Source organism: Mytilus galloprovincialis, chromosome 13 (genome assembly GCF_965363235.1).
Source record: "Mytilus galloprovincialis chromosome 13, xbMytGall1.hap1.1, whole genome shotgun sequence".
Classification (NCBI taxonomy): domain Eukaryota; kingdom Metazoa; phylum Mollusca; class Bivalvia; order Mytilida; family Mytilidae; genus Mytilus; species Mytilus galloprovincialis.
Genome location: NC_134850.1, coordinates 33,431,516 through 33,444,325, shown reverse-complemented (window position 1 = coordinate 33,444,325; position 12,810 = coordinate 33,431,516). Strand labels below are relative to the sequence as shown.

The following is a 12,810-nucleotide window of genomic DNA, read 5'->3' as shown; positions in this document are numbered from 1 at the left end:
CATAGCTTTTGACAGACATTTTGATTGAACTAGCTTTTCAAAAGTTTTCAAGTTGGCCAATTGCATCTGGTATAACTAAGGGTAGCTAGGTGAAAAAGCAAGTTCAGTAATATATTGAGAAACATTACCTTTCTCAGTAACTAGATTTAAAAGTAATTTTGTGTCATACACAGCATTGTGAGCTTCATATTGTTGACCTAATAGTTTGTCAACGAGAAAAGACTGACTATAAGATGACAAGCCAGGTGAAACAAGTTTAAACAAATTTAAAGAGTCTAAAAATGCAATAGTTCTTTCACAAAGTTCACTGTACATATTCATAGATTTTAAAGTATTGAATAAAACATGGCAGTCAAATCGTTTTATGTTATGTCCTACCAATACAGGTTTATCTGTGAAATTTGACAAATAAGTTAAAAAATCAGTCATTCCTTCATGCTTATGTTTATAATCAACAGCATTACCATTGTGATACATTTTTTGTCCTACAACAGTTATTTTTGTTATTTCTGATGCTTCTCTGGATATTTGTTGGTCAGGAAATATATATCGACTGAAGGAACTGTCTTTGCTGCATGCAGCTATCTGGGTTATATCAGAATATCTACCTGAAGTTAAACATTTAGTTTATTAACATGCATCTAAACTGTAAAAGGTATTTAGAAAAAGCAATTAATTGTCAAAAAATCATCAAGTTGAACAGCACTAAGTCTTCTATCCCCCTCATTTGAACTTTGGTTGATGGTCTTATATTGGCAATTATACCACATCTCCTTATTTTATATCTCGCTTCATTGAAAAAAACCTAAAAAAAACTAGTTTTGCTCCACTGGTCTGTAAATATCATCATCTTTGTATTTTATCTCACCTCCAAAAGGAGGTAGATACAAAGTGTGAATTGCTTAAAAAATGAAAGAGTTTTTGCCCCATAAATGTATTGTTGCAGCATTTTTCTGCAGATCTTTCAATTATAAAGTTTATTCATTGAAATATTTTTTTTTTTATAATTGAGGTAGCTTATTTCTGAAGTTTAATTATGTATACATGTAACTTACTTAAACCAGTTGTCTCTTAATCAAAACAATTAAACTATAGGTGCATCATCTATGTTTGTAAAGGTCTCAGCTTGAGGAATTGCAGGTATTTCTTCTATGTCTATCGTTGCAAAATCTTATAATCCTAATTAAAATAAAATATATATCAAGTCTTTAATAATTTCAACTTTATAATATATCAAAATCTTATAGTTTAATAATTACATTAGATGTATGTTTCATTATAATATTTTATTCTGATTGGCTAACTGCACATCACATGTTATTCCGTAAGCAGTTGCATTGCTCAATACAACTTTTCATTCATGATAACACGTGCTCCAACAATAAAGTGCACAGGTGAATTAAATAATAAAATATATAAAATTCGTGTTTTCATAATCATAGCTAAAAAATGTAATTATAAGTATTGAATACTTCTTTTTGTAACTTTATAGGGTTGTAAAAGCGTTGACGGTGCGTACATTTTTAGAATGAAGCGCTTCTGTGCTTCATACAAAATGTACTTCGGTCAACGCTTTTACACCTCAATAAATTTACAAAAAGAAGCATTCAATTCTTAATTAATATTTTGTGACAAAATTGACCCAAAAATTACAATACTTCAGATGTCTGGAAAATTTCATTATTACATTTTGAATTCATGTTTTAAAGTTATATAACTTGAATGTGTGGCTGAAATCTCATGCATTTTCACCGTTGATGAATAATTGCACAGTCACTTTATAATTGGATGGTTTTTTTTTACTTTGGGACATAAAATTATGTACTTGAATATTAAATATATGCATGGATCTGATGGTGAAGCATTCCTCTATTTGGATAAAATGATCACATGTATCAAAGGTTGTTCTATATATCTGAAGTCTTATCTATTTTAATGTTTATTGATGCTATGTTTCTATTATTTTTTTTAATGACCTCCTGAAAAGTAAAAGCAAATCATACTTTCTGTCAATATAAGAATTATTACCGATCGAACTGTGGTATGTTCTCCCTTCTTTGACCTCAGCCACTGTTGTTTTTTGTAGACGTTTCTTTTTGAGAAATTTACGTTGTTAATCTTTCCCTGTTTGCTTTTGAATCTGTTTTTGTTGCCCTCTCTCTTCTTGTTTAATTTATTACCCCTACTAAGAGTCTCATTTCCAGGTGACAGGCCTATAGATGTGTTTAACTGAAAAATCAATTTATTTTAAATCATGCAAGTCCTTATCATCTTTATAACAATTCCGTAAAAAATATATTTTGTATACGTTTTTTTATTAAAGGAATGACTGTAATAATTTTCTGAATAACGCGCGTAGCGGGTTATTTTACAGAGTGCACCACATTTTTTATGTTATTTCTTCATAGACAGAAAAAATATTACAGTCATTCCTTATAATGTAAATCTAGATTCCTTATTCAAGGAGTAAATCATAAAAAAAAAAAACGTTGACGGCGTCACAGTCAAATGACAAATTTATGTCTATAGACTGATAAAAAAATTATCACAGCCAATCAGAAGACGTGTTACATCCAAAATCAAATTATTTGAAGTTGAAAGCACTTTGTAGTAATGTGTATTCCATTTTGTGCAGCAATAATCAACCATTGAATAGACTTCGGGAAAATTGAGATTAATCTTGGCCTGATGTAGACTGATCTTTAACAGTTGATATCATAATGTATTGTTTTATGCCTCAGTTGTAAAGGCAGTAAAAGTATCAACATTTGATGGGTGGTGGTTATTTAAGATGGATCGCTTGAACATTTATATGCCATATTCAATTTAAAATGTATGGATGGTGGGGTAAAATAAAATGTACCTTCCTCCCCCACCATACATTTATTTTTGGAACAACCCTAACCAAGTTGCTTACATATACATTTTTTTTTCTCTGGTAAATAGATGTCTCATTTGCAATCATACCTTTTTTGTTATTTTTAATTTTTTTTTGTTTTTTTTTTTAATAGAGAAGTTTATATATATTTATGAAGTAAGATTGCATTTATTACACATTCAATGTGATTATCAGAACCTTAATGTTAGTTTCTAATTTTTGTTCATTTGTCTTAATTGCAATTAATCAAATAATACCTCAGAAATATAATTATAACCCTCATTCTTTTGAAGTACGGCTGAGCTGACTCTGTTGTTTAAAGATGATGAGGTTGAGAAGTGTTTTGTCTTATGAGCTTTAAGAGCAATCAAATTATTAAAGCTTTCATTTGCCTGTGATGAGCCCAAGTTAGATAGCTTTTTAGACTGTGGAACCATTTTTTGAATGAAGAGTTTCTCAAGGTCACATCTGAGTTGAGATGAAGATAAGTCTTTTCCACGAGGGAGATTTGAATGGATATAAGAATCTTTGTCTTTAAGGTAACCACACCAAGTTTCTTTGCAGTTTTCATGCTCACCAAATATATGTTTTATTGAGGCACGAAGGCCGTCCTCAATTCCACTTGGATTATCTACGTTCTGGTTTACAACGTATGTAAAAATTTTCACAATTGCATCACAAACCATCCCAGTTAATTCTTTGTGTTTTGGCTTTAGTTCATGTAATTTTGATATTATGCCATTTTTGAATTGGGCATTAACCGCTTGGCTTGGTCAAAACCTGTGGAATCATCATCTCCTACCACTTCTGATATATCCACTCCTTCTTCGTCTAATTCTTTCAACATTTCAACAACCATATCTGGTTCCATGCCCTGAAATAGTTTTTAAAATTATGTGTGTTTGTTAAACATTCAAATATACACCACAACCCCATGTTTGATAATCAAAAGCCTCAGATTTTGCATTGACACTGTAAAAATTCCTCAAATATGAAAGCATCCACTGTTTGATTGATTCAACAGTTTTATCTAACAATTCTCATAATCTGTCAATTATTTGATATTGAAATGTTTTGCAATCATTAAAGAATTAATGGTCCTCACATTCATTTTTTGTCAACCCTGCGACTTTTTTCGCAGAGAACTGGACATAGGGACAGTGATCCTGCGGCAGCGGCGTTAGCTAACTTCTTAAAAGCTTTATACTTTAGTAGGGGGAAGACCTGGATGCTTCATACTTTGTAAATGGATGCCTCATGTTACGCAGTTTCCCTCAGTCACATTTCCAATGTCCTTGACCTTATTTTTATGGTTCAGTGACTGCTTGAAAAAAAGATTTTGGTTTTTTTGTAATGTTAAGTTCTCTCTTATTTATAAGTAATAGGGTAACTAACTATATTTGGTATGTGCGTACCTTGTAAGGTCCTCATGCCCATCAGGCAGTTTTCACTTGACATGGACCTCATTTCATGGATCAGTGAACATGATTGTAAGGTGTACATATCTAGCTGGCAGGTGTCATCTGACCTTGGCCTCATTTTCATGGTTCAATGGTCAAAGTTAAGGTTTTGAGTTTTAGTTCTAATATTTGTTGTATGGGATAACTGTAAGGTAAACATGTCTAGCTGGCAGATGTCATCTGACATTCACCTCATTTTCATGGTTCAGTGGTCAAAGTTAAGTTTTTTGTGTTTTGGTCTGTTTTTCTTACTATAAGCAATAGGTTAATTAAATGTGTTGTATGGAAGAATTGTTAGCTGTACATGCCTGCCTGGCATGGTTCATCTGACCATGATATCATTTTTATGGTTCAAAGGTCAATGTTTAATTTTCTTGGTTTGTGTTAAGTTTATGTGACAGTTGTAATAAAGCTTTATATTTAGGACTATCAACATAAATTACATTATATCAATGAATAGTAAAGAAGGCGAGACATTTCAGTGTGTGCACTCTTGTATCCAATTAAAAATTAAAACTTATTTTCAAAGTAAATATTGATTTGCTGCTTTTTTTCACAATGATCTAAGCTCACCTTTGATTTTGATACATTTGTAAGGCAGCAACCATTTGATTTTCTGGGGGGGCTATGGATTTTTTTTCCAGACAAACTTTTTTTTTCAACTTCGGCGAAAAACAATATTTTTTTTTTCGCGACAAGTTGAAAACAATTTTTTTCTTTCAATTTTAGCATTACATATAGTGGCAGCTGAGGGTGAAACAAACAATTTTTTTTCTCAGGGTCAAGAACAAATTTTTTTTTTCTCCAAAAACTGGAAACAAACTTTTTTCCCCAAAAAATCCATAGCACCCCCCCTCCCCCCCCCCCCCCCCCCCCGAAAATCAAATGGTTGCTGCCTAATATGACAATGAGAAGTTATTGAACTTTTTCTTTTTAAAAAAAGTGACGGGCGTATTATGTGCTCAAAACAGCTGTTTATTACCATTGTTATTGCTTTCATATGGTAAATACCTTTGCAGAACCACTCCAATTCTTTCTACACTTATGTTGTCTTGGTAAGATACCTCTGCCCTTTGCCCTTTCACAAATTCTACAGTTCGATATGCGAACCTTATGGTTTACAACTTTGCCTGTGGTTTTTCCAATCAGTGTTGAAACTCCTTCAAAATGCAACATATTGAAATACATGTATATCTAAATCACAATATTCAAGCCAAAATGATTTGACAAGAACAGGTTTATTCTCTATATGCCCCTTGTGGGGTGGAAATAAAATATATCAAAGAATCCAAAAAAATGCAACTATGAATAAAGATTATTTCAGACCATTTGGATCTCAATGTTCACCAATTAAAATTCAGAGCCTAGTTTCATGTATCTGTCTAAGGACATATGTATATTCAATTTTTGGTGTATCATTTATAGATTATTTTTATATAAATAAAAATATATGTCTTAGGAAAGCGCCATGAAAGCAGCCCCAGGGTTCAAAATTTAAAAGATTCAAGATATCAAAGCAGCAACTTATACAAAGTATTAGAAGTATTGTTTAAAGCCTGGTGTGCATTTTTAATTTCCAATGTAAATTTATATTGGAAAGGGAGGTAACTTGAGTTTTTTTGTCAGTGTTTGTTTGATTTCTAAAAATATATGTTAAGTATGATTCTTTGATGGAGTTATAAGTTCTTTTTTGAATATATTATATAAAATTCAGCTCATGAAATGTGCAAAACCAAACAGTTATGTGTATTTTTTTTTTTTTGCACTTTTCATTTAACAAATTGCAAAGTCATGGCTTTGTGACCAATTTGAAAAAATAATGTTGCTTCGTCTCTTCAGGTGCCAACAGACGGCCTTGGAATTATATAAATCGGGTATCAAGTTGTTCATTTTTCATTTATCTCTTCATTTATGTAAGTTTCACCTAACTGCCACCCTTTATTTTCTCATATTTAGACAGTTTTCACAGTGACCCACCAATTCTGGCATTTTGACTTTCATTTTGAAAGATTGTCATGTGATCACCAGAAAAAAGTAAGGCACAATTTAGATTTGTTTACATTTTTATATTATATTTGTTCAGCATCTGCCTTGTTTAAAGAAACTTTAAAACACTAGAAGAAGAATATATCCTGAATTAATTTTATATTAGATTTGAGATTTTACCTTTACATGTTAATTTTTTTTAAATGGTCAACTAATGAATGATGAATCTAGTATGTAACTTGATAAAAGACATGAAAACACTGTTAGAGTTGTTTTTTTATACTTCAAAGATGGCTACAATATCAACAATCAAGATTATCCATTGTATTATGTTTTATAGAAGTGGCAAAGTTATAATTTTGTATCAATCTTAATTGATATTTCTGCCTTTTTTGCAGAGTTATCTCTCCCTTTTTCAATGCAAATCAACATAGGAATTTTGAATCTTGATTTTTGTAGTCTTCCTTAAGTAAGAATATATGGGACTTTTTTCTGTGTATATTTTGAGTATAATGCTGAAGATTAAAACTTAAAAATCTTCTGTTGCAATTACTTTGAGCTTAGAATCAAATTTATTCTAGATTGACTGGACTAATGGGGCATATGTATATTCAAAACATAAAGCAACTAATATTTAACAAGCAAAATGCATTTCTATAAATCTACCCCCAGGTGATAACACTGAGTAGACATGAAATAAGTACTGTCATTTTTACCTGATAAGCTGTTGTATGATCGGCCTGAGCCCTTTTTCTGCCAGCATGTATCAGTACTTATGCATATTCCACTTCTACTTTCTGTTTGATCTTCTAATTTAATAGGGAAAAAAATGCACATGTAAACTAGAAATATAAATCAGTAATAATAGACCACTTCCCAGTCTTCTGCACTCCACTTTAATTAGCAGGTGTCTAAACTAAAAAACACACGAAATGAAGTAACATATTTTCATGCCACGTACCTTGTTTATTGTTTAGTTTAGACTTTTAATAATTTTGATAAATGTTTTACATTGATATAAATTTTATTAGAATCGTTCAATCGGTGAACATGAATTTGACAGCTAGTGCCCTTTAAAGACAGGGATTAAAAGGTAGAGAAAAAAAATAGAATATTCCGTATTAATTAAATAAAGATAGTGACCTCCAATTTCAAATTAACTTAAGATTTTCATAAAACTTTGCAGCTATCTAAATATTATTTTGATCTTGCAGAATGTCATATTGTTTGGTAGCTTGGTGTGTTGTTGTCAAATTAAATGACTTCATTTTGATATTTAAAAACAGCAAGAATTTTCAGTTTGGACTAAATTCTGAAAGTCACCTTTAAATTTTTATAAAACTTTTCCAAATCAACTTGGATTTTCATTTAAACTATATAGCTTTCTGAATTATATAATGATGTTACAGATTACAAGGTTGTTTGGGTAGTTTAGAGTGTAGCTGTCAAATTTAAGGACTAATATTCATTGGTTAAAAAATCTATAATTTTCAGTTTGTATTAAATTCTGATAGTCACCTTTAAATATTTTCAAGTTATAATTCTGATTTTTCATCAACATCTTTAGCTATCTCAATTAACTATGATCTTGTAAAATACCAGGTTATTTTGTAGTTTTGTTTATGGCTGTCAAATCTCAAAATTTAATATAAAGGTTTCTTTCTGAATTTAGACCAAACTGAAAATTTTGACTTACTAAAGTCTTCTACCCCAAATTGCTTAGTATATGGTGAACTTGGACGATATTCCATCAATTTAGATATTAAAGTCCGTATAGTATCATTTTGGGTGAAATTAGTATGTGGTAAACCGACAAAATTATCAGCGACCATTTATAAACTACTGTATAAGCTGTCAAATCAAAATGATGTAAAGTTTAGATGGTTAAACCATGACCATGTTGAATCTATTTTTAATGAAACGGGATTATCTTTTGTATGGTTATCTCAAACATGTATTAGTGACATATGGCTTAAAAATACAATCAGAACATCACTCTAATCAGTTTCTGCAAACATGGTTTTCAAATGTGCAAGCATGTTCGAAGACATTAAATTATCGAATTTTTAAGGATACTTTTGGGTTTGAGAACTATTTTGACATTTATGCAAATTTAGAACCATCAACCATAAATTACCCATTGAGATAGGGAGATGGACAAATATTCAGAGAGATAGACGAAATTATAAATAATGTAACTCTAAAGATCTTGGAGATGAGTATCATTATATTATGATGTGCACAGAGACGGCAGTAAAAAGAAACGAATGTATTGATAAAAAAATATGTAAATCGTCCAAATATAATTATGTTTAAGAAAATTATGAATTAAAATATAAAATCTAAATTGAGAAAGCTGTGTACTTTCATTAGATTTATAAATTCCCATGTGTGCCCTCCTGGCTAAATACTATCAGTATAATTGTAAATAGTGTACATATTTTGCTCTGTGTAATCATGTATTTATGTCTGTATTATTAATGTCATGTAGTGCCTGTATACCATTGTAATTGCAAAGGTTTGACAGAATAAAGATATATATATATATATATAAAACTTCGTTTTACCTAGTAATTAAATCCTTAATCCTAATTTTATGACAATTAACAAAGTAATAACATTACCTGTATTTTGTAAGATCAATATATAATTAAAATAGCTGTATAGTTTTATAAAAATTCAAGTTGTTTTGAAAAAGTTATAAAGAAAATTAAAGGTGACTGTCTGATTTAAGAACAAACTGAAAGTTCTTGCTTTTTTTTGGTTGTGATTGTAGAAACCTGAGTCCGGACTGGTTGAGCATTGTCGAGACCATATTTAGACTTTACCAACATTATCAAGTACTCAATCAGGCTTATTAAGTAAAGTTTAAGAAAATGTATACAAATACAAAATAGCAATAATTGTTATCAAACCTGTTGTGGAATTCAGTATTTCCATTTGCAAGTGTCTTTGTTGTGACATGATGGCCTGATTCTCAAGAACACTGCCGGCTTCATTTTCTCTAATTTTCAAGGTCTTTGCATCTATGCAGTGGACATTTAGTGAGGACAAAAAGTTGTTGAGCTGAGTCTCGCCAATACCTGCATGTATCATTACTGTATTGTTTATTAAAAGATGTTTAATAAAAATGAAATGTCAATACATTAAAAATTAGTTCAATGTGTATTTGTTTAACATGTTTAATGAAGTGTTTTTTTAGAAAGGCATTTCATCATCACTACAAATTCTGTAATAAAATTGTGAAAGCAAATTCACAGACCTAACATTGTTGGACTCAAGTTAAGATGTATTTTATATATATATACCAGTAAACAGATTGTGTTATAAATGGGTTTGATGCTATTTATCATATATTAAATCCAAGGTATGATTAATTACTTTGTATATTATGAATTTTCTCAATCAAGTAATTATTTCTTGTCAGTATTATTCTTTTGTATTTTTTTTTAACTGTTATTTTCTTATTAACTTGCCCCTTCAAAAGGGCATTGTTGTTTCTTTAATTTGAAATAAAGTATAATATATATGTTATTCTTCTATACATGTACAGAGTTACCGGTATGTTCTTCTTTATGGTAGCTATGATATTAAACCCCTAACAGGAGGGATATTGTTGATATTCATATGATGTTTTTTCTATATTGGGTTGAGATATCACATAACATGTTTAACCCTGCCACATTTTTGTGCCTGTCGCAAGTCAGGAGTCTCTTGCCTTATATAGTTCATATTTAGGCCACACCAATTTAATTTCTTATTCTACAGATTGGGGCGAGCAAGTGATTTGAAAAAATTAATAAAAAAATATTTAATTTGCAAATTGTTGAGGTGAAGCTTGAAAAGTAAGGGCGAGCGATTATAATTTTTTTTTTGTAAACATAAAATAGTAGGTTTTGACAATATTAAAACTTGATTTATCACTTGTCCTTTGACATTTCTTTAATTTCTGAAGTATTTTTTCCCTGTTCACCAAGAAATAATTAAATCTAGTCTATGTACGAGTGACTAACAATGAGACAATTCTCCGTCCAAGTCATAATCAGTTTGGGCATGTTGGGGACAACCCCTTGATGTTGTAAATATCCCTTTTACATGTTTTATGAGGGATCAATATAAGTTATAATATATTTGTTTGTACAAAAGGGCTCATATTTTCTCAAAGAACTATATATCTATCTGGTATTAAACATGTCCAAGAATTTTGTATTATTCCTGGACTTTAACCATGTTAACAAATTTAATATTATTCAAAATAAGTAGACCCCTCTTTTCAAAAAAGTTGTTTAAAATATGATGTAACTCTGCTCTTTTTGAGTACAAAATTCTATTTTTTTTCTACATCATTAAAATGACCCCTTGTCTCAATCCTTCAGAAGTTCTTTGTTACTTTATTCTAACAACGAACATCTTTTGATAGGGAATATAAGTAAGGGGAAAGAAACCAATTTTTTGTTCTTTACAGGTATTTCCGCTGTCATGGCTGTTATGAATTTAAATCGGAGCATTCCCACTTTGGATAAATAGGTTTCATGCTGAATTTGTAACAAATATTCTTACAGACATTTAAAGTGTGGTGGGGTGCTTTTATGTTTAAAATCGTTATATACAGGTTAGACTGTGATTTTAAAAACAAATGTTGATATCAATTTATAATATTTACAAAAAAAAAACAGTGCGGGAAATGGACATGATTAAATTTATTGATGCGGTAAGCGGGAATATAAAAAGAAAAAAAAACCTCTGTTTTGAAAAAAATAGGTGCGGGCGGGTCCGTCGAACAACAAATCACATTGGTGTGGCCTTATATATTTCGGTTTTTCAGAGTTAGGGAGCTACCATTTGATTTTTATGGGGGGGCTAGGATGAAAAATTGTGTCCTGCCTTTTTTTTTATTTGTAATCTCTGTCCTGCCTTTTTATTTTTCAGTCTATTCGGTCCTGCCTTTTTTTTTCTTAGCTTATCCTGACTTTTTTACAAGAATTGTCATCCTGCCTTTTTTTTTTGCCAAGTTACCTCATTTTTTTTTACTCAAAATCCTGTCCTGCCTTTTTTTTTCAAATTTCATCCTAACCCCCCCCCCCATAAAAATCAAATGGTAGCTCCCTTAACATGTAGTATGATGTCCTTAATCACTGAACTAGTACATATTTTTTGTTAAGGAACTAGCTGAAGCATACCTCAGGATGTTCTCATTGTTGAAGACACATCAGTGGCTGTTTTCTGCTCTTTGGTTGGGTTGCTGCCTCCTTGACACATTCCCCATTTCCATTCTCATGTTACAACCAATAAAGTGTTATGCTATGAGATGAACATTTAAGAAAATCATTAGACACTACTATTTTCCCCTGAGGCAAATAAAATGCAGGTGACATCATATGTGGGGTTATCGGACCACAGATGAATTATCACGTTGTGATTGGTTAAATGCTGTCACATGGTGACCCCCTATGAGACCGTATGGGGTTAGTAAGTTTCATATGGGGTTCATGACGCGTTAATGGCGACGTCATCTTTTAATGTTGTTGTGTTTCATTGTTTATTTTTCAACAAAACGCCGTAGAAAAAGTCCAGTGTCCGATAAATTCGTTAAACAGTTAACTACTGACCCCCTACGGATCCATAGAGGCCTCACCCCCTATGGATTTTACTAACCCTCTATGGATCCGTATGGGGTCAGGAGCGAACCATATAACTTATATTGGGACGGTTAAAAACTGTATATGAAAAAATAACCTGTTGCAGCTTTCGTGTTGACATCAAAAATTCCAACACCTTTCTTTTCTCTCCCAAAGTGGACCTTGCCTAGTTTAATTCTGTTTAAGGTTTGACATGACAAATTTTTACAAATAATGTACACTATGCCGGTTAGCCCATAGCACCGTACTCCCTTTGCATCATGCAAATGTAATGGTATAGTACATTCTCTGCAACTTTTAAGTTGGTTAGCCAATGTGTCAAGTTCGGTCACAAGTCTACAATGACTTAAGGGGACAAGATCAGGTGGTATATATGTTAAGTCATCATCTGTTAATGTGCTTGCTGTAATATCCTCTGTTGGTGTTACAGGGTTACAAAATGTAGCATAGGAATGATCTGATACTCTGTTGTTGTTTTTATGTTTTTGCTGAACTCTATTTACAATTAATTTTGTTATTTTTTTGACAGATTTTGTTCCTGAGAATCGCCCCTTGTTGTTTCTGATGGATGGCATCTTTTCTTTAGAGCAGACTATAATTCATTGCGATTGTCGCATTATGAAATTAACATCTAACCTCCATTGCCATTTTTTTCAAAGGGTGCTCCGTCACTTTCAAGTCCAGTTTCAGTGTTGTTAATTTGTGAATACGCTTAATAATACACCAAAATGATTCTCAATATATATCATTTCTAAGAATCAAGTCAGTCATCTTAATAAGCGTTTCACTTGTTTCATATCTTCTCTTTTTTCTTGAGATTTTTTCGACTACTCACCATTCTCTTTTT

General features: G+C 31.3%; 1 protein-coding gene and 1 long non-coding RNA gene across 2 annotated transcripts; both read right to left on the bottom strand.

Annotated features, from left to right (window-relative positions):
• Positions 1-348: 348 nt before the first annotated feature.
• On the bottom strand, positions 349-3,602 carry LOC143057126 (uncharacterized). Its single transcript, XR_012972644.1, has 4 exons — positions 3,136-3,602; positions 2,029-2,229; positions 1,056-1,179; positions 349-608 (listed from the first exon to the last, which is right to left on the bottom strand). It is a non-coding gene; the product is annotated as an uncharacterized LOC143057126 (long non-coding RNA).
• Positions 3,603-3,611: 9 nt separating this feature from the next.
• Positions 3,612-12,538, bottom strand: LOC143057475 (uncharacterized). Its single transcript, XM_076230782.1, has 5 exons — positions 12,061-12,538; positions 9,240-9,422; positions 7,041-7,133; positions 5,350-5,498; positions 3,612-3,752 (listed from the first exon to the last, which is right to left on the bottom strand). The coding sequence occupies exons 1-5, from the start codon at positions 12,536-12,538 to the stop codon at positions 3,612-3,614; spliced, it is 1,044 nt and encodes a 347-aa protein (XP_076086897.1).
• Positions 12,539-12,810: the final 272 nt, after the last annotated feature.